The 23139-nt window shown below is 36.8% G+C and overlaps 1 protein-coding gene across 9 annotated transcripts in view; it reads left to right on the forward strand.

Moving 5' to 3' along the window:
- TACC2 (transforming acidic coiled-coil containing protein 2) overlaps positions 1-23139 on the forward strand; it is a 192923-nt gene that overhangs the window by 145273 nt on the left and 24511 nt on the right. For 7 of the 9 annotated variants that reach the window (XM_039336549.1, XM_039336620.1, XM_039336137.1 and 4 more), the window contains 7 exons: positions 5210-5270; positions 6332-6539; positions 14725-14786; positions 15053-15165; positions 15770-15926; positions 19811-19951; positions 20871-20960. In XM_039336549.1, the coding sequence (XP_039192483.1) occupies positions 5210-5270; positions 6332-6539; positions 14725-14786; positions 15053-15165; positions 15770-15926; positions 19811-19951; positions 20871-20960 (832 nt within the window). The remainder of the gene's footprint in view (positions 1-5209; positions 5271-6331; positions 6540-14724; positions 14787-15052; positions 15166-15769; positions 15927-19810; positions 19952-20870; positions 20961-23139) is intronic. The other 2 variants (XM_039336318.1, XM_039336473.1) reach the window with 2 other exon arrangements.

Here is a 23139-nt window from a genome sequence, read left to right on the forward strand (position 1 = left end):
GATACATTGGATATCTGGAAATAAATATAAACCCAACTTTCAAATTATGGGTTAACAGTGAAACAATAAAACAGGATTATCAAATTGGACATACCTAGTGTTATTTTTATTTCCTTATTAATTTCTGATTATAGTGGTGTTTTGAAATGATTTTGTAGTATTCTGTTTACAGTTAGCTGCAAAGTATTTTAAATTCATGCAACAAATTAGCCATGAAATAATAGGCAATTAATTTTTATACTGTAGAATGAAATGTGATTATAAATCCCTGAATAACATCAGTGAGGCCTCAAATAGGATTCAGCACTGAAGCATTTAAAAATATTTTTATGTTGTTAAAAAATAAAATATAAAATCAAAACAATTAACTTATGTTTTACTTGGTTAGACTCATAAACAGGAAACAAAACTGCTCCCACCTATTCTTTTTGAATATCCAGTTTAATCCAATATGCTGGATTTGTCACTAGATTCTGCAAGAAAAACTTGAAGCTATGTTGTCTGAAATATTTAACATTTATTCATTTATAAATATGAAATAACATTTAAAATAATTTAAATCCCATATAAAACTAACCCAGAATTTCCTTGAGCAGAAAAAAATTCCTTAGTTGTTGGTATTAAGACTCCATTTATTTTGGGGGTATATAAAATTGATCTTGTTGAAATGAAGAATGTAAAAATTCACTGTAAGTTTTTAAAAATTTGAGGCATGCTTCCTAAGGCAGGGGAAAGTTCTCCTTCTCTTGTTTATGTATTTCATTAATATATATTTCCCCATTTTCCATCACCACTCCAAGACAATGAAGACGGATTCCTGTTTAGTTACATCAAGGATGTGACCTCATCTACCTTAGTTCACTATTTTCAAACTTAGGAACTTCAAGATGCATAGACTTTGATTCCCATAATTCCCCAAGCAACATGATCTCTCTGGCAGGAGCAAAATCAGGAATATCTATCTTGGCTTCCTTGGCCTCTCAGTAGCTTTTCAGTTCCATTGATTGTAGTATTCTTCTGGACCAGCTTATGGGTTGGGGAAGAAGGATATGATGCTATAAGGCAGGGATACCCAACCCCCAGTCTGTGGACCAGTACTGGGCCACGGCATGCCAGCAATGGTCCACACAAACAAGCAAAGCCCCATCCGCGGGATGCAGGCAGCACACAAAATCATACACTCTCCTGTCCACAAAAAAACCTGTCTCCGTGGAACTGCTCCCTGGTGCCCAAAAGGTTGGGGACCTCTGCTATAGTGGCTCTTCTTTCTCCAGTTCCCGGCAATGTTGACAGGAAGAGGGAGATATGGCCTGCCAAAGAAGTGTCTCAATCCTCTCCCCAAGTCTTGTTTAACTTATACATAAAACCTTTGGGTAAGGTTATATATTAGACTATGGGAAAAGAACAGGCTTGAACTCAATCTTAGTAAGGCTGAGTGGTTTTAGGTTGAAGATCCCTCCCCTGGGATCTGTGGCTCCTTCTGGACTGATGATTTCTCTTCAAACAGTAGGTGGTAGTTGCGACTAGGAGAACCTATGCATAATTTCACTGTATGTCCCTATTGTACCCTTTCCTGTATTTCCTTAGTCCAGAGTTCCTGAAAGCAAAGAGAGTGTTGAGCTTGGAATCTTTGATATGCAGGAAGAAATGGAAGGCGGACTCCTACCCATCCACCCACCCCCCAGCAATTCACAGAGTATATTTAATAGTTATGCTGGTAGTTTCTTTAGTCGGTCAAGATTTTTGCCTATAGGCAAATACAGCAAGAAACTACAGATAGTCCTCAACCACAGTAGAGCCCTCCCAATTTTTGTTGCTAGGCGATACATTTGTAAAGTGAATTTTGCCCCATTTTACGATCTTTTCTGCCACATTTGTTCAGTGAATTAAATCAGTACAGTTGTTAAATTAGTGACACGATTGTTAAGTGGCTTCTTCATTGACTTTGCTTGTCAGAAGCTCACAAAAGGTGATCACATGACCTTGGGACACCGCAATCGTCATAAATATGAGTCAGTTCATAACTGTCTGAATGTTGATCACGTGACCATGGGGATGCTGTAATAGTTGTAAGTGTGAAAAACAATCATAACTCACTTTGAATGGTCACTAAACAGTTTTAAGTTGAAGACTATCTGTACTCAGAAGTAACTCCACATGTTGCTCTTGACTCATGAACACTCTCCTCCCTGAGATTTGTTTTGCCCAGAGCCTTCTAGAATTTTGTAAAGGGTGGTTCAGTTGCCTATCAATGTGATTTTGTGTTTTATGTGGTCTGAGTTAATTATTTTTGGTACCATTATGTTATTATTTTTAAGCATCTTATATTTTTGTGTGTCGGCCTTTTAATCCTATTTTTGCCACTCATAATTGTGAGATGGGTGGCTATATAAACTATTATAATAAACTAATGAACATTTCTGTCCAATATTTAGAGACATGTCCGTTTTTTTTAAAACAACAAAAACATGGGGGGGAGGGGATTTTTTTTCCTGCAACGTAATAAATGGAATTTCTCTTTTGTGTCAGTGAGTTCCTTCTGTCTTGTCTCTCTCTCTCTTTTGTCTTACTTGTCTTAGGATGGTTGAAGATGTGATGTCTGTATGTTCTTTGTTGTAAGTAACTTTTAACCCTAAGCATACCTGTTATCAGCAGAAATGCCTCATGATTTTTTTTTCTGTCTACATGGTTTATGTATTGTTTTGTCTGGTTTCAGTTTGTTTAGTTGATTATTTTTACAAGGTTGTTTGTGGTGATATCCAGCAATGTAGGTCATGATGCCTATATTCAATAAGATTATTTGGACTTGTATCAACATTTTTTTGAGTGGGAAAGAAAAGGCTGATCAGTACATAAAGTTGACCAAAACTATTTCTTGATCAATCTATCATCCGTCTCTCTGTCTGTCTGTCTGTCTATGTCTGTCTAATATTCTCCGGGTGAAGTATATGTTACTTGGAATGCCAACTTGCTTGGCAGATTATACCTTTGCAATTAAGCCTTCAGGAGGTATTTTCCATTCTCACTTTCCATATCGTTCTCCATGCCTGCTTGAGTGGCGTGCATGCATCCTCCAGTCTGGTTCCCAGGAGATGAAGCATGAAGCCATAACAGCCCATTTCTCTTCTGGTTATACAGTTAACATGAGTTTGGGAATTTTTCACAGTATTATAGACAAAAACAACTATTTTCCCTCGATATACACTTATAACTGCAATGTAGCCATATTGTAATTTATTTTCTAAATAAGAAACGGCTAGCCATCAGGTTTCTCAATGTTTTTCAACAATTGGTTAAAATACAGGTAGTCTTTGATTGCTTGATTGCTTAGTGAACAATCACATTTTTGACAACATCTATTTGGAGAGTACTTATGACCTGAAGTTCTATGGTCAGGCTCCCCTGCAGCTTTGTGACTGCACTACGTACTCAGTAGCTGGACCACACTTATGGTCATTAGCAACATCCCATGGTCATGTGACTGCATTTTACAACACTTTGGCTGAAAACTGGTATTTACTTGCAGTTTTCAGCAATACTGTGCCCTTCGTGAACTAATGGTTTACTTAACAGCCAAGGTTTTGCTTAACCGTTGTAGATTCATTCAATAACTCTGGTGATTTTCTTAACGACCATTGCAAAAAAGGGTTATAGAATTGGATTGGGCATGTGACCAATTTGTTTTATGACTATCATGAGTTATGACCATGATAGATGGGCTCCATTTTGGATGTAATTCAAGGACTACCTGTATTGATATAATTTATATAAGTCAACTCATTTTTGCTTTAGCTCCTTTATTTGTTTTTTGCCATTTCAGAAATTAGTTGAGACATAGCTATTATATTTGAAAATCTTACTCTCAGGCAATTGCTTCCCACCAACATATAATATACCATAACTTTTAATTAAGTTTATTTCACTCTCTTTGTTTCTGTTTCTGTAAGATCTCTCCACAATATATAGTTCTTTTTACACCTGCAGTTTGAATCTGTTTTAGAAGTCCCCAAGCAGTCTGGAAGGATAGTCATTTTGGAAATATTGAGAGCATATGATGGCACAGTCACATAATGGCTGCCATGAGAAAGTTGTTTATTCACAAAATGGCTACCCAAAATGAACGTTGCCGAAGATGCTCAGGATATTTCTTGCTACCTTTAATTGATTTTTGTTCTTTCTTTGAAACCTTGAGCTTATTTTCCAAGCAAACAACACATTATGGCAATCTATCATTTTTATTTTTTAAAACAATCTAATCTGGAGTCATACTTGGAAATACAGTTTTAAAGGCTTGGGTATTCTTTCAACATGCCAGTTTCCTCTGTAATTTTTAAAATTATGATCATTGCTATCATCAGTGCCATCATAATTTTTTCAAAAAGTTGAGTTAGGGAAATGAGATCGGCAAGAAATCAATTAATTATCTATTGACACATTAGTGCCTATAGAATCATACTTTATTTGTTATATCCTATTCAAATATTTTAAGGCTTTTGGAATATAAATATTTATAGTGTAACCTGCAGAAAACAAAAAGGATAAGTATACCAGCAAATCATACATGCTTACTACAAGATTTAATAAATTCTCAAGCAATATTGCTAGCTGTAAAATGCAATCCTACAGGTTGCAATAGTTAGAAGATAAGATCAAGACTTGAACCCTTGTTCCATATCTGCCTTGCTTAAATTGTGTGGTCTTGTTCACCAGTATTTTGCATGTCATTTGTTTGGCAATTGAAGTAGGATACCTGAGATGATAGTTTGATAGATAAAACTGAAGACATTTTCACAACACTTACATAGCACTGATATCCTGGTAGCTCTCAGGGCAAGAACATATCCTGATCAAGATTCCTATTTACTGAATTATGTTATGTTGGCCATTTTCCAGTAGCACTGTAACCATTTTGTTGTTTTCAACGATAAAATACTTCATTGTTTGGAGTGATTTTTTAAACCTTAGTACAAAACTCAGATTAATTTAATTCTTGTAATTCTTGCAAAACTTATGTTTGATTTTTTTAAATTTGGCAGTAACTGAGTCTAAGAGTGCATGATGAGCAAAGGACATGGCATGCTCTTCTTTGGTTTTTTTATGCGAAGTTTCTGAAATAGGCAGTCTTCATCATAATATATTCATTAGCTGTTTCTTGTTATGTCATTTTTCTTGGCCTGGCCATACTCAAGTGTTTCCATTTTCTTTCCAGTGACACATTTAGAGTGAAAAAGTCACCAAAAAGATCTCCACTGTCTGATGCACCTCCGCAGGTAAGAGGCTTTAAGAAGTACTTTTTTAAGTACTTCTTTTTTTTAAGGTACATTCAATTGTACCTTAATTAATTGTACCTTAATTATATATTTTCTCAAATCTTGCAAAAAAAAAAGGAGGCAGCTCAGATGACTAGATTGGAAATCATCTTCCCACAGTTAATATTATAGAGCCAGCACACTAAGGAGAAAATAATTAATCACGACAGAAAAGGAAGTATCAAATGGACAAGCATCAAGTTAATGTTAAATCACATTCAATTAATGTTTAGGAAGAATTGAAAATTAGCCTTTTTTTGACAAATGTGGAAATTGTTCAAGCCTTCATTGAAATTTGAAACTGATCTTATTTCTTTTTTTGTTGACCACACAATTAATTGTGGCTGCATGTGATGCAATCTATACTACCATGAGAGGTGATAATTTTTGGTGCTATAGTAATATTTATCTAGAATGATGGGTGAATTCCAAGGCTCGGTCTCATTCTGGGGTTCTTATAAACCAGGGGTAGGCAACCTTGGCTCTTTTATGATTCGTGGACTTCAACTCCCAGAATTCCTGAGCCAGCCATGCTGAGGGGAAAGGGAGAGGTTTCCAAACTGAGCCATGCTGGCTCAAGAATTCTGGGAGTTGAAGTCCACGAGTCATAAAAGAGCCAAGGTTGCCTACCCCTGTTATAAGCCAATATGTATTTGTTAAAATTTTGCAATAAAATCTTTGTGCAAATAAACTAATCATTAGGGTACCAGAACTAATAAATTAGATCTATACTAATTATGCCGGTAATTTTCAGATCTCTGAAATAGATCAAATGTCATCCTTCTACAACTTTAAAATAAAGATCTCAAAATCTTATTTTGAATTAGAATAACTTGCATAGCATGAAAAAGACTTCCAAAACCCAAGTAGAAGAATAAAGTGGTTCTTTCTCCTGCAACTACAACCATTTACATTTAGTCAAACTATTAAGAAGAAAGCAAAAGAGAGCTGGATCCATGGAAGAAGACTATTGCTTCTTTTTTTGTAGCATAATAGTTTTTTAACCTTTATTTTCTTCTTAGGAATCTATGGCACTGCCTTCTACTGAAACACCTTCTGTTGTATCCACTGTGGTTCATGCAACAGATGAAGAAAAACTGGCATCATCTGTGGGTAATCAGAAATGGACTTGTATGACAGTGGATCTTGATTCTGATAAGCAGGATTATCCTCAGCCATCAGATCTGTCAACATTTGTAAATGAAACGAAGTTCAGCTCTCCTACAGAAGGTAAACTGGGAAAAGAAGATAGAAATGTTGGCTTATTTATTTGAGGAAGGAAATGTTGGCCCAGAATAACGAGAAACAAAGGATATCACTGCTATCAGTAGTATACTGTACTTACTAGTCCACTTAGACATTCTAATATATTTAGCTTTATCTTGATTATATTAAAAATATTGTTTTGTGCCAAGATTCCTTAAAAACGGTCCAAATATTTTGTGAAATCAGTAGTTAATTCTGATTGCCAAAAGTGGAGATAGTACTACATCTTACATTTCTATACACTATTATATCCTTGTGGAGTGCCCACATTCAAATTCTACTTTTGATCTTATTGCTACATTAAATGGCCCTGCTGTTGATAAAACCCTGGTAAGTGCCATTTGTCAGAAACAATTAAAGAACTGTTCCAGCAAGAAAGAAAGGAAAAGCAACCTGCCCTCATGTACAGTAAGGATCGGTTTGCTTTATTTACGGGATGGGCAAGGTAGCTAAACATGTAATATTCCATCTTCATAACTGAACTGCATGATTTATATTGAATATGTAGAGCTTATTTCTTAACCTGGGATGAAATTTTGTCTGTGTCAATGCTGCAAATACTGTATATTCTTGCTTTGACAATATGCAAAACTGTCTGGTAATTACTGGGTTAATGCACAGCTTAGAGTGGGGGGGAGAAAAAGCCGGGAAAGAAAGAGGAAGTAAACTTTTGACCTTCACACTAATTGGATAATGTGACTTGTGACTGCAAGACAAAGGAGGGGTTTAACAAGAAAAGGTTGATGCCAGCGACAGGAAGTCAGATTCTGGCATCAACACGTCCATCATGGTGACTGGCAAAATTGTAGCTCTGAAATAAAACTTTAGGAAACATGCCTGAAAGTTCTTTGAAGTGCTTCATTAGTCGGAACCTGTGACAGTCTGATGTTGTCCCAACTCATCACAAAGATCAGGTTGGAAAAGGGTGGTATTCAGAAGGTTGGAAATATCTTTTACCTTTGGGTTACCACCCACTCAGTATATTCATTGTAATGGGCATGTAATCAAGAGAGGCTTTAGCTAAGCATGAACAGAGGTACTTCTCAATATTTATTGATTTAGTGATACTTTTATTGTAATTATTATAATAAATAAATCAACTCAGAACTTTTATCTTTCACCGCATCTCATTGTCAACAAATGCTGTCTTCATGCAGCATTGTGCATTTAACTAGCAAGGATGCTAATTTGATTTATTTATCAAATCATCCACTCATCTAGACTCCGGGCAGTTTACAATGAAACATCAACATAAACATGTTTTCTGAGAAGATGTCAGAAAGGCCTATTAAGAGTTTCCCCTTTTTCTGAAAAGAAAAGGATTTGGATTAGATCAGTGTTTCCCAAACTTGACAATTTTAAGGCATGAGGACTTCAACTCCCAGAATTCCACAGCCAGCAACGCTGGCTGTGGAATTCTGGGAGTTGAAGTCCACATGCCTTAAAATTGTCAAGTTTGGGAAACACTGGATTAGATTATGGGCCTTCTCTCTGTAGCCCCCATACTTTTGAACTCCTCACCTTCAGAGATCCATAGAGCTTCCTTCTTTATGATTTTTAAAATACATTTAATTTTATTTCACCAAGCCCTCAACCTAGCTTTGTTTTACTAGTATCCATTTTAGACTATTTATTATTATTGATGTATTTCTAGTATTGTTTTTACAGTTTGAATATATTGTTCCATTGATAATTTTAATTTATCGACCCAGAGTATTTTGAGTTTAGCAGGCTATAGAAGCTAGTATAAGTAAAAAGAAATCAAAGTAATTTGAAATCATAACTCTCCTCCCTACCATTAAAAGAACATTGAAATAATTCATACTAATAATTCAATCCCTGGTGGAAAAGAAGTGTCTTCAATATTTTTTTTAGGAATGCCAAAAGCAAGGTAGGTCAGTGGTTCTCAACCTGTGGGTCGGGACCCCATTTGGGGTCAAACGACCATTTCACGGGGGTCGCCAAACAAGGCTGTCCACCATTTTTCCCCCTTTTCTTTGGCCACGCCCCTGGCACTCGGTGATGTATAAGTGGTTGGGGGTCACCACAACATAGGGAACTGTATTATGGGGTCGCAGCATTAGAAAGGTTGAGAACCACTGTACTAGGCACACTCAGTCTATTCCATAATGTGATGGTCGCTACTAAGAAGGCACACGTTCTCTTTACTATCAGATAAGGAAGGACCATAAATATGAAAATTGATATAATACTGTATAGACAGTAAGCATTTTGTGACCAAACCTGAGCATATATTTGCATTTTCTCTTGAGATGAACATTTCTGCCAGTTTTGATTTCTTATGTAACTTAAAATGTTTCCTTAAGTCTAATGATTCTATTTGCTCTTACTTCATACAGTCCCCGCAAGAACTCATTGACTTTAGGGTACATCTAGGAGAAAAAGTGCCAAGTAGTAGTAAAAAACAATTTAAAATATTCATGTGAAACAGCATTGAACTTCCTAATAGAACATTAATTTTAACAATCACTTAACCTACAAGAACCAACTATCTTGAGAAAAAAAATCATTTTTGACTAATATCATAATAAGATGTTGAGGATTAAATATTCTTTAACTAGTACCTTCACAAAAATCCAATCTAAAATCATTTTAGATTTTAGACTGGATTTTTGTGAAGGTACTAGTTAAAGAATAATTACCTAATATTTAAAGGAAATGGTATCCTTTCTTGAAGGAACCATCCTATTAGAATTGTTGTAATTTCTATCTGGGACCAACACATTATGGTTCAATACCTACTCCTCTCTGAGTCACAGTGTGACCTTAATCCAGTCATCTTCATATAGATCAGTGGTTCTCAACCTTTTTAATGCTGCAACCCCCAACCGGTCATAAGTCGAGGACTACTCAACTGGTCATAAGTCGAGGACTACTCAACCGGTCGTAAGTCGAGGACTACTCAACTGGTGTAGCACTGTTTGCAGAATGGGACTTTTGGCAGGCTCAGCAGGGCAGAGACAGCCTGGACAATTCCTATTGGCTTTTGAAAGCCAATAGAATAAAAGGGAGTAGCACAGCTAAGGAAAAGGGGGAAAAAATGGCGGACTGCGTTGTTTAGCGACCCCCGTGAAATGGTCATTCGACCCCAAATGGGGTCCCGACACACAGGTTGAGAACCACTGATATAGATATACCTGTCATAGCAGCTTATTGTAAGAATAACATTGCAATAAGAAAAAAAGAATATTTATTCTATCTTGAACTTCCTGAAAACAGGCTGGAATAAAAATAAAATAAGAGTGTGGTAGTTATGGAACATAAGTAAAATTTTTAAGCAAGATTTTCGGTCAAAGGTACCTTATTATATTGGTAACATAGGATTTAAGGTCAATGCAGGCTGGCATTTAACCTCAGTATAAATACTGATTTGTCTACTGGATTATGTGTGGCTCAGATTGCCTATTAATTAGGATAGTGTTTCCTCTGTGGAGGTTTTTTAAACATAATCATACTTCCCCTTGGAATCTCCTATGGGCTTCATTTGGAGGCTTCAAAGTAATTAAAGGGATCTGAGAATTTGCACTACTTTTTCCTGTTAGCTGAATATTGAGATAAGAATGCCAATTAGCAAAGGGAGAACCTTCAGGTGGCTGTGTTGTAATTAAATAGTGAAACTAACACCCAAATACCTCACTAGTCCTGTTGTATTTATACTTTTGTTAATTCATTAGAATTCTTTCTTGCTTTCCTCCTCAATATAATTAAGCATTTCAGTTATGAAATATATATATAATTTTGTTCTGAATTGCTAGCTTGCATAATATTTGGGAATATCAAGGGTTAAATGCTTATCAGCCCTAGTTTCTAAAACTCAACTGTATTTATGGTAAAAATTTCAGAATATATTTAAAGAATACCAAGTAATATAAGCTCCATGTGCCTGTGGTCAACTTTTCCCATCTTGAAGCTGTGCAGGTATTCTGGATATCAGTTCCCATGATCCTCAATCAGTTGCTCTCAGTTGTCAGGTGGGAAAAACCAGATCCACACAGGAAGGTTCAATTAAACTGAATTATTCCTGTACAGAAATCATCTCAAACAATGGTTAGCACTGCTTGGAGTTAGATGAGGGTACACAGAATTCAAAGGGGGTTATTAGTATGATTGGGGCTATGTAGGGATTCTGAACTTATCCCTCTTTTAACTCCACCCCCAGCTTCTGCCATTTCTTCTCCTACACCAGGGGCCCACGGGCTGGATGCGTGACCAGGAAACCGCACCAACCCCATTGCCAGGAATGGGGGAAAAGCTCCAATACGTTGTGCGACGTCACGTGACGTCGCAAGTTTGACATGCCTGTCTTACACAGTAGATATGTAGGTTAGAATGAAACCAATTTGGACCCCACCCTCAATTCCCCAGGCTGGAAAAACTAGTCTTTTCCATTAAACATTGCCAGTAGAAATTCTATTTTATAAAAATAGTGTGTGGGAAATTTATTCCAGAGTTTGCTTGTTTTTAATTAATTTTCATTTTAAGTTCATTTTTGATGTTAACTTTATTATTACATTACTATTAGAAACATGTCCATATGTTTGGAATAGCAGATTTTGTTTTTGTTTTTAAGTTGATTTAAATAATAGAAAACAGCCATTTTATTTTATTATTAAATTAGTTAGGATTTAACTAGAAAATAGCTATTTTATTTTATTATTAAATTAATTAGAATTTAACTAGCAACAATTGATGTAAGATATTTAAATGATATCATGTTTGCCTTTAAAAGTTCCAGAAATATTTCATCTAACAAATGCCATAATTAACACATTTTTCTATGATTATGGCAGGATTTGCTTATAGCATTCATTTAATTATCCAATGTATTTTATGACAGAATGTGCAAAAGTGTTACAAAGAGAATAATCCAGGCCTCTATAGATTGACATACAGTATTTCATTCCTTTCTACATATAAATCACACACATAGAAGAGTTTAGAATAATAACAGAATAACTGAATTGGAAAGGGACCTTGGAGGTCTTCTAGTCCAACCGCCTACACAAGCATGAGACTTTATACCATTCCAGTCTCTTCTTAAAAGCCTCCAGTGATGGAGCACTTACAACTTCTGAAGGCAAGCCATTCCACTGGTTAATTGTTCTCACTGTCTTAGTTATAGGTTGCTTCTCTTCTTGATTAGTTTCCATCCATTGTTTCTTGTCTTGCCTTCTGATGCTTTGGAAAATAGGTTGACCCCCTCTTCTTTGTAGAATATTCACCCTGAACAAAAGACAATGAGGAATTCATGATACTTGTAAAGGGAACGTATTAGATTGCAGTCCCAGGCATTTTGCTATAACTGATCTGTACCACTGGTGATTAAACATAAGCAGCAAGATTGAATTTATTCTGGATTCTTAAAATACTGCTCAAAAGCATTACATAATACAAACATAGCAATGATTTCAATTTGTTCTTTTCATGAAATACCTTTTTTAAAAAATGAAGATATTTCTTACCTCCATGACACTTTGCGTTTTAAATATAGAGGACAAATGATTTCAGCTAAATATATTTCCAAACAACGATATAAAACAGTTGAAGCTGTTTATATATTATGTACATGGACTTCTGCCTCATAGGAGTTTATGAGCTCTTCTCCCATCTTATAAATGTTGATTCCTTCTATTTTAAGCTGCAGTTACTTATTTTAAGCAAGAAAGTTTAAAAAAGATCAGAGTGGGAAGTACAGACAGAACACAGGCCAGGTCATGACAATTCAAGGTATAAAAATGGGAGTATAATTTCCAGCAAAAAACAGACACATAACTGGAGGGCTTAATCCTTTCTCTGGTGTACAATGTTCTCCTGGCCAGGTGGGGTTTTTTTGGGGGGGGGATATCTGTTTATTATTTAGCAGGGCAGACACACATTTAGACAATTTTGTATAGAAAAAAGCAGTTGGGTGTAATGATCATTGAAAGAAAGCAACCACAACCAGGCACTTATTACCATCTCTGGTGGATATGTCCTAATGCTAAAAAGTTTTGATTTAAGATCCATATGTGGCTAGAAAAGATGATTAAAATACAGATAGAATTTAAACCAGAACTCTGTTTGTTAGGAATATTAGGTTTGAATTATGGAAAAGAGAATGAGTATTTAATATTGCATGTGTTGACAGCCGCAAGAATAATATTTGCCCAATTTTGGAAAAATGATCAGACTATAATAACAAAAATACTCGAATGTGCAGAAATGGATAGACTGACTTTAGAAATGAAAGAGAAAGAAAACACAATTTACTTTAAAACATGGGGAAATTTTTATTATTGGTTAGAAACACGCTAGAATGAGAAAAGGTTATAGAATTTAAAGAGATAATTGATAATTTTTATTTGTATTCCATGATTATTTGTATGAACTTGTTCTTATTTCTTCTTCTTCTTCTTCCTCTTTGTATATTTGTGATCTTAAACAAGATGGTAAACTATAATTAATATGTAATATATTATTATTTTAAAGTGATTATAATTAATACTAAGCATTTTAAGTAGTGAAATGAATGAGATTTATTGACCAATTTGTTATTTACATGATTTTATGGAAAGTTGTTTAATAATAGAGTAATTATTAAGATTTAATATGTAAACGCGGACTGGTGGACTTGCTGAAGCGATGTTATTTTGTGGGATTAATCCCACTTTTGTGTTACCCCTTTCCCCTGGTTTAACCTTTTTGTATGTTTCCCTGTGTCTTACCCTTTTTGACCCTATCCCTTTATTACCTTTATAAAACTCAATAAAAATATCTATTAAAAAAAGGAAGGAAGGAAGGAAGGAAGGAAGGAAGGAAGGAAGGAAGGAAGGAAGGAAGGAAGGAAGGAAGGAAGGGTGGGGTAACCTTTGAGCATCAGTCTCTTTTGCTCTGAGTCCTCTCCAGGCTCATTTCTTGTTCAAATGTTCAGTAGCAGCTGAAGCTTCCTTCATTTCTCCTACCATAAACCACTGATCTGCCTCTTGCTGCTGAATATCAGTTTTCTAAGCAAATGCTTAGGATAGCAGCATTTTTCTCCCACTGAGAGAGGGCTAGCTTGTGTTTAATTGAATGCTTCTGAATGTTCTCATAGCTGTTTCTGGAAACAGAAGCAGAAGTACAAAATAGGCATATAGTCTGGCAATTCCAGATGGTAGTACTTTCTTTTAAATAAGGAAAGACATTGTATAAATAATGTGAGAAAGAAAGAAAGAAAGAAAGAAAGAAAGAAAGAAAGAAAGAAAGAAAGAAAGAAAGAAAGAAAGAAAGAAAGAACGCTGGAAAAGACATCAACACCTTTTCCCTTACAGATAATCATGCAGATACCCTAGCTTTGATTTATTAGACTTATTAAAAATATTTTTTGGACCAGTAGTATTTTCCTTTGTTGTTGTTGTTAATTGCGAAGTTGTGTCCGACCCATCGCGACCTCATGGACAACGTTCCTCCAGGTCTTCCTGTCCTCTACCATCTTCTGGAGTCCATTTAAGTTCACACCTACTGCTTCAGTGACTCCATCCAGCCATCTCATTCTCTGTCATCCCCCTCTTCTATTGCCCTCCATCTTTGCCAGCATTAGGCCCTTCTCCAGTGAGTCCTTCCTTCTCATTATTTTCCTACATCTCATGTAATAATCAAAGGATGTAGTTTTTCCCCATATAAATGTACACCTATCATCTCTAACATTCCAGAGCAAACAATAATAAATATAAACACCATTCATACATAAAAGATGCATTATCATGTTAAGTAGTACTGTTTGAGAATGCAGCATATAAATATGATTCTCCATTTATATATATATATATATATATATATATATATATATATATATATATATATTAATAGTTTAAAAATTGAATTGGATATTTATGGTGTTGTTTTTTAGAAAAAAAATCATCACCATCACCCTTGAGTTAATTTGACAAAAATAGATGAAGAAGAAATGAAGAACACATATTTAATGTAAGGGCCTACATTATAATTTGGTCCTAGTTTATGCTTTTAACCTTTGACTTGGCCAAAAATCTTTATTCAGCACGTTCTGGCTTATAATTTATTACCCTGATTTTAATGTCTAGAGAATGTATGCTGTCCATAAGAAAACTTTTTCTTTTCCTTACTAAAGACATTTTACTTTGTATTTCAGAGCTGGAATATGGCAACACATATGAAATAGAATACATGGAAAAAATAGGTTCTTCCATAGCCGTAAGTTTCTACTTGTGGAATTTTTGTTGTTTCCTCTTACAGTATTTCTCTATGGTACACATAGAGGAAAGTCACAGTCGAGCTATTCATTTGCATGCAGAACAGCTAAAAGGTTTTGCCAACTTATTCTGTACTTAATTTAATATATCTGAATTTTGGGAATTACTTTTAGCATTGTAATATGTTTCATGATAGGGTAGTTAGGAGACATTGTTCCAGGAAAAGATATATAGTAACATTGCTCTTATATTTTCTTTGACCTCAAGGATGATGATGGCCAGACAAAGCAATCTTTGTACCTTATGTTCAACGCTCAGCAAGAGAGTCCAATCAAGTCTCCACCAGCCCGTTTATCAGATTCTACAACTCCTTGTTCTGGGTACTTTGTTGCATTATCTATTAAAACAGTTGTAAAAAATATGAAATAATCAGAGCTAGAAATAACTTTTCTTGAAGCTTTGTATTGTTCCACATACTGCATGATAATGTGTTAAATTCTTTAGTTGGGTACACTTTGGAATGGCATAGGATAAAATCAGTTAACATTTAATATGTCAACCCCATTAATGACCAAGAGGAGAAAACGGCAACTTAGAAATAATTCATAAAGAGATCGATTACCTACAACTTTAAATATCTAATAGATGCGATATTCATATAGAGTAGTAATGCTGGCAGAAATGGATTTAACGATAGAATGAAATAAAAAATGAAAATATTGCATCATAGTTTTAGTATAGATAGAATGTAATCATATTGTTCACTTGGCTCATAAGCCTGCCATTCAGATGCTGTCTGCTTAGTCTGAAATAAGACCACATGATATGCCAATCATTTTAAACAAATGCTAATTTTAAACAGAAATGCTAATCATAATCTTGAGAATTAGCCTGCTTTGTAATAAAATAATATGTAGGTAAATCGACAATCAATGAATATTTTCAGTTCTCCAGTTCAAAAACGTACTATTCTCTTTCCCTTAGGTCAAGTCTGGAAGAAACAGAAAGTCAGCTTACCTGTGGTATAAAACTACAGCACCCAGCCTCACGATGCCTAGTAGCTAACCAAGAATCATCAGTACAGTCTGATAAAACAAAAGAACTGGAATCTGTGTCCATAGGAAGTGCTTCAGACAACATAGTAAGTTATCAAGGGTTTGGAACATCTCTTCATTGGGCATCTAGCTTGACGGTAAAGCAAGATTGCTGTAGATCGCTGGTCTGAAACTGTTTGACCTAATTACTCCTTTTCCCAGTCTTCAGTAATGCCATTCCCTCCTCAAAAAAAAAAAAAAAAACCAACAAAACCCAGATTCTGTTATTCTCCAGCATGACGAGTGGAGAATTCACCAATGGGTTTGCTTCGTCTTCTGCCCCCATAGACTAAGTCAGCCAAGTTGCCACACCTCTCTCCCTGTGGCCATTAACCCAGTCACGACTTAGTCTTTCGCCCAAGAGGACACACTACTTGGCTCTAGGATCCAGATCGCCTTAGATCAGATCGTATTTAATTTATTTTTTATTCCCCCTTAGAGGAAGAGATAGAAAGCAAACAGCTGTCGTTCGCTGTGGCTCATAGCCACTCGGAGCGGATCCGGCAGGCTTCCACTGAAGCCTTAGCTTAGTCACTCGGCAAGCTAACAAAGGGGCCAGTCACCATTTTTGGCACCACGTGGGCTTTCAGCGTGGGGAGGGAGGAATTTCTCCCCCCAAGAGGATAAAGAACCACCATAGCGCTTGCTATCAGCCAACAAACTAATTCCTGTATGGCAGCAAATTAAAGGGGAAGCTTGTGGCTGCCATTTTTCAAGCCGCGAAATTTAAAAGAACCATCTTGCCAGCTCCCTCTCAGAGTCCTGAACAAGCCGGGCATCAGACAGCTGACCGTCGCATCGGCGGCAAGCCGAAGCCAGCTGGGACCAGCACAGTGAATTTTAGTTCCGATCTTCTCTAAATTGATTCAGGGAAAGCACACGAACTGGAGAATGTCTGACCAGGGGAGGGAAAGGGAGGGCACGCCGCCCTCTCAGCAGCAGAATTATCTCAGTTCAGGGATAATCTCATCCCCCCGCACCATCTGAGCCACTGAGAATCCGGCTCAGTTTCACGGATTTTTCCGCATTTTTCACATTTTTAAGAAAAAAGAGAGAGAGAAGAGGAAGGATTTCACGACATCAGAAAGGATCTGATCTGTCTGCCCAACAATTGTGTGCAGGTTGTATCATTAACTTGATCTCGCTGCCACCAGCAAGTTAACAAGAGTTGGCCACTAAGTGGAGCACAGAAGTGCGGTTGTACCATTAATTTGGGCTTACCACTTTGGAGTGGTTCCAGTCAGTACCAAGTGGCTTTATAGCCAAAGCTGACCTATTACCAGGCTCCTCATTACGAGATTACTCTCAGTCTCAATGCTGAGACATCTCTTTTGGCAATGGCAAACACCAATGTTGCTCAAATGGCACAGGATACCTCCATCAGTCCCCCTGTATGTAAGAGGTCAAGATCATCCAATCAGGAAGCAGCAGGAAGGATCAAGGCCAAAGCAATATATCTGGCAAAAGATCCTCTAAGGCTGCTGATAAGAAGGCAAGATGAAGACACCAGACCCTAGAGAAACAATTTTCCAGGGCTGAAAAGAGACAAAACACAGCAGGAGATGAAATAGCTTCTCCTGCTTACACAGAAATTGAGATATTTGGCTTCTGCAGTCTACTCAGGAACCTCTAGAAACAGAGGCCGATGCAGAACAGACAGAGAGATCCCCCTTAAGTGAAAGGCCTGAAAGCCTGGAGGCACTCTTTACTCACACAGCAGAGGGACTTCGTCCCTCAGACGGCCAGGGAGCCTTATCATCTGAACACTTACAGTCCCTGATATCTCAGGCCGTCGCTCAGGGCATTGCCTCCACAATGGATAATAGGCCCAGGGCCGGGTTTGTAATGTCAAGGGGTTGATCCTACCTTTCCCAAGAGGAAGACACAGCATACCAGGGATCCATTTCCCCATCTCGTTCTTCTAGAAGCACGAGGTCCCCCACTGGGGACTACGAACAAATGGATCAGGGGTTGTGAGAGGATGAAGACATATCCCCAGACTCCCCACCATTCATAGGCCTCTTCAATCCGACCCTCTTTAAATCCCTGCTCCACAAGGCCAGCAGCACAGCAAAGATTAAGAGGCCAAGGATCCCTCAAGAGGGACCCTCTACAAGTCAGGATATTAATAGCAGGGTGTTCTTGGAACCCACCTACACACAGCAGTATATTCCCTGCCCCCTCTCTCTTTTAATACAATTCAGAAAAATTGGGGAGCACCAGGGTCCTTCCCTTCAATGGGGGGGGACAAACAAGAAGCTGTTCAACATAGATTCTGCCTTATTGGAGGTGATAGAGGTTCTGGCAGTAGATGAGCCACTAGCGGCTCTATTTTCACCATCCACGGTATCTGGGGATGCGGCGGAGGCCTTGAGGTCAGAGGACAAGAAGGCGGAACTTACCTTCCGCAGAACAAATCAGGCCTCAGCATAGGCGATAAGGGCAGCCATATCTAACTCCTTCTTTGCTAGAACTTCTATGCTTTGGCTGTGCCAGCTCCAGGCCAGAGTTTCCCCAGAGGAGGAAAGAATCCACCAGGATTTAAGGAGGATAGTGGCTGCAACAGAATTCATGGCAGATTCATCATTGCACACCACCAATTACTCTGCCAGAGCAATAGCATCTAATATCACAGCCCGCAGATTACTGTGGCTCAGACAATGGCGAGCGGACATCAAGGCAAAGTGGCGATTAGCAGCTGCACCTTACAGGGGTGGCCTACTTTTCGGTGAGGCCTTTAGCCCTTACTTAATAAAAAATAAGGACACACAAGATCATGGCTCACCTCTCAAAGAGGGTCGAGAGGAGAGCCCCTACTTATACTTGTAGGCAATCTTTTTGATCCGAAGCAGGCCCAGACCTTACTTCATTTTCCCGTCCGTTTCAGCCCAGATCAGACCGCCAGGTTGACAGGTCCGGCAACAGGGACAGATATAGATGACAATTCTAATCGAAGCAGCCCTTTCAAGGAGCGGGGGGCCGCCCCTTTCGTAAATCCAAGTGACAGCGGGGGATCTTCCCCCATTGGTGGCAGGCTGGCTTTTTTCGCGCACAGATGGCATAAGCCACCACCACGGATCTTTGGGTCCTAAACACTGTCAGATTCGGCCTTTCTCTGGGATTCACCTCCAAACCCCCGAGCCACTTCATACCTTGCCCATTACCCAAGGATCCGATCAAAAGAGGCCTCATCAAAGAGGCCATCCAGCACCTCTTGGAAATCTGTGCCATAGAGCCGGTACCAATGGGACAAGAGGGACAGGGATTCTACTCCATCCTGTTCATAGTGCCAAAGAACTTGGCATGACCATCTTAGCAGCCCCAAACTGGATCTTCAACACATAAACAAGCAATTACAAATTGCTCCCTTACTCAGAACATACTCCAGTTTAAAAACCTCTGCTCTAGATTATCATTTCCCTAAGAGTGGAGAAATAACACTGGGCCATTTCTTGGAAAATATAAAAATATTCTCCCTACTCTGATAGACTTGTGCAAATCCCATCTCTTTAACAAGCAAACAAACAAATAAATAATGAAAAATTAGTTCCCAAAAAAGTTTCCCAGCTCTAATTTGGGAAACTCTGCTATGGGCTGACTTTCCCAAACCTGATTGGGATTTGTGGTCCTTACACATCTAGTGTTAGCAGTCTGCAAAAAGCTCTTTGGAAAAGGAATTATTTCACTAGTTAAAAAGAGTATAATAGAATTGTCTTAAATGTTTTTTTAAGAAAAATCTACATGTGAACTATTCCAAGCAGTTCAATTTTATTTTTTTTTTCTTGCCAGATCTCAAGTTTTTATAGTCTAGCTGAAAAGATATATATTTTACTTCAGATTTGGTTGTCGTTTGTCATATATTTACAGGAGCTAGTGAGTGGTTTTAATCATGAGTAGTTCTCTCAATTTCCTTATCTTTCTTGCTCTTCAGATCAGTCCTGAAGATTCCTATGTTTCTGCTGATGCTCTCCTTAGTAGGATATCTCATCCACCTTTAGTATGTGATCAGCTTCAGTATCTGGAGCCTGACTTAGCAGAAAAGAATCCCCCAGTATTTGCTCAGAAACTTCAGGTTTGTAATGCAGATTTGATTGTGCTCCTTATGAATGTTCTGGTGTGATAAGGGCAGGTTTCTAAAGTGTAGCAAAACTCTGCCATTAAAAAAACCTAAAAATTGTTTGTTCTCTCTCTCTCTCTCTCTCTCTCTCTCTCACACACACACACACACACACACACACACACATACACACACATGCACAAACATATTGAATTTGCTTATGTCCAAAGAAAAAGTGGGTACATAATATATTGATTTTACATAGTTTCACATATGTATATCTTCCTTTCAAATAATCTGATCTGTGAATGATGTATCTGTCTACATCTTTACATTATACATTTCATCTACCCAACTCTCTGGTCATGTCAGGTGAATGGAGATTAAATAATGATGCTGCATCTGCCATTTTACAGATTTTGACATGCCCTTGCCCCGCCCCTCCCTTTCAGCTATAGCTGTTACAGTGTTTAGCTCCGCTTAACTATAAATACCCCTTTTAAGATCATTTTGGCGACATTTCATAGATACTAAACATTCAACATGTAGTTTATAGCTGTATCTCAGGTATGTGTAATTAGCTCCCTGAGGAATAAATGTATATCAGAAAGGATTTTACCGTTAATGAAAAAATTAAAAGAGATGATTGCGGGTTAAATATTTCATGTTATTTCTCCTTAAATCTTGCAACACAATGAACTATAATGTAATTCTCTTGCCTTAGCATGTTGTGTTGGTGGATCAGCCAGTGTGGTTTTGTCAGTTATTGGTAGTTAAAACCCATCATAGCCTAATAGAGTATGTGGACCTCAGCCAATATATATGCAATATCCTAAAACAATTATTCTAATGTATTCTGCAACTATGGGCATTTGTCTTTGCATCGTGCTTAATGGATTTTCCCTGTACATTGTCACAACCATCTCACTGGCAGGAGGAATTAGAATTTGCTGCAATGAGGATAGAAGCCCTGAAGCTAGCCAGACAAATTACCTTGTCTTCTTTCAACTCCTTAAATACTGAGGTATCTCCTCTGCCTGCAGTTTGTGTGCTTAAAAACTGTGTTGCTGCTTTTACTTTAACAATACATTTTTCTGAGTGGTGATGCTGAATGACTTTGGTCTATTGCTATGTAGAAAGATAGAAAAAAGCATGTGAAAGTTTCTTTTCTCTAATCTCAGATGTGGTCACATTCCACTTTGCAGATATGTTTTGAAACTGACTATCACATGAACTTGATCACAGGAATACATTTGGCTGCCATTTTCTTATACAGAAAATGATTTTCACAGTCTAATCAATATATTTTAGAAATATAAATGAGGTTGGTGATTTCTTTTTTTATAACCATATTTTATTAATTTTTATAATCAAATCCTTAATATTTTATCAGCCACATGTTGTCTGGGTTCCAATATTTAGCTTACTAATACATGTTAAACTCCTTTCTCTCTATCTCATTTTTTTAGCCATTGATAAAATGTATCCTATGTTCTAAAATATTCTGAATCTTCTTTCTCCTACATTTTCAATGTAAGTCTGTCCATTTCTACACAGTCCAAAATTTTCCTGAATGTGTCTTCGTTCGCTGGTAATTCTTCATCTTTCCAAAGTTGAGCAAATACAATTCACGCTGCCATTAATACATGTAACATTAAATATACACATTCTTTCTCATAATTTCCTGCAATTATACCTAATAGAAATAATTCTGGCTTAAAAGCTACATGTCATTTTTGTCATTCTCTCTAACCATATATGTGTTCTTGACCAAAATCTTTTAGCCTTAGGGCATGTCCAACAAAGATGATAATATGTGCCTGGTTTTTGTCTACATTTCCAACAATTGCTAGACATATTTTTAAACATTTTTGCTAACCTCACAGGTGGTAACTGCTGTCTGTAAAACATTTTATATAAGTTTTCTTTGTAAGCCACCGCCTTTGTTATTTTAGAATTTCTTTCCCAAAGTCTTTGCCAGTTTTCTAACTCTTTGTTATGCCCAAAGTTTTTTGCCCATGTTATCATTGTTTCTTTAACTTGTTCCTCTTCCATCTTTAAACTTAGCATGTACTTATACACTTTTTTAATCAATTTTTCAGCTGATGCCAATAGTATATGGTCAAATTCTGTCTGTTCTTTATAGAATCCAGATGTTTTAGAATCTTTTTCATATCTCATTTGAATTTGCAGATGTGACCACCATGATAGATCAATAACCTGTTCTTCTAGTTCTTGTCTAGATTTTAGTTTACCTTCAATATTCAAAATGTCTTTATAAGTCACAATTTGCTCATAATTAATTAGGTTTGGGTGAACAAACATTGTTGAAAGCCATTTTTATGTAAATTTTTGCTTTTATCTTTTCCCATTCTAAAAGAAGTGTGTTTCTTATATTGTGGTTTTGAAAGTATCTATGTATTTTATTCTTCCCATACCATAGGAAGGCATGCCATCCAAGTTGTGGGTCATGCCTTTCTAGGTATAGTAGTCTTTTATGTCTAAGGGTTATCCATTCTTTTATCCATATTAGTACAGATGCTTGATAGTATAGGGCCCAATCTGGCAGCCCAAATCCTCCATTTTCTTTTGGTTCTTGTAGCATTTTCAATCTAATTCTGACTTTTTTTTCTTTGCCAAATAAATTTTAAGATCAAAGCATTTAGTTCATCAAAAAAAAAATTCCCCAATTTTATAGGTATTGTTTGAAATAAGAAGAGTAATTTTGATAAGATATTCATCTTCATCGTTGCTATTCTCCCTAACATTGAGAATCATAGGTTTTTCCATTTATCCAGGTCTAGTTTTATTTGTTTAATAGTTTTGTGTAATTGTCTTTTATTGTTGCACATCTTACCATTAAGTATATCCCCAAGTATTTAACTTTCTTAACTATTTGAAGATCTGTTTTTTCTGACAATTGATTTTTTTTTGTTTATCTGTAAGGTTTTTGGTTATCATTTTGGTCTTTTCTCTATTTATTTTCATTCTTGCCACTTATTCAAATTTTTCCATCTTTTTGAGAAGCTTGGGGCTTGACACAAGTGGCTCTTCTAATATGAAAACCAAGTCATCCGCGAATGCTTGTAGTTTATATTTTTCAACTTTTATCTTCATTCCTTTAATTTCTGAGTCTTCCCTAATATTTCTATTTAATACTTCCAGTGTTAATATAAATAATAATGGGGATAATGGACATCCTT

This window comes from Crotalus tigris, unplaced genomic scaffold (genome assembly GCF_016545835.1).
Source record: "Crotalus tigris isolate CLP2741 ecotype Arizona unplaced genomic scaffold, ASM1654583v1 scf7180000017536.10889498, whole genome shotgun sequence".
Classification (NCBI taxonomy): domain Eukaryota; kingdom Metazoa; phylum Chordata; class Lepidosauria; order Squamata; family Viperidae; genus Crotalus; species Crotalus tigris.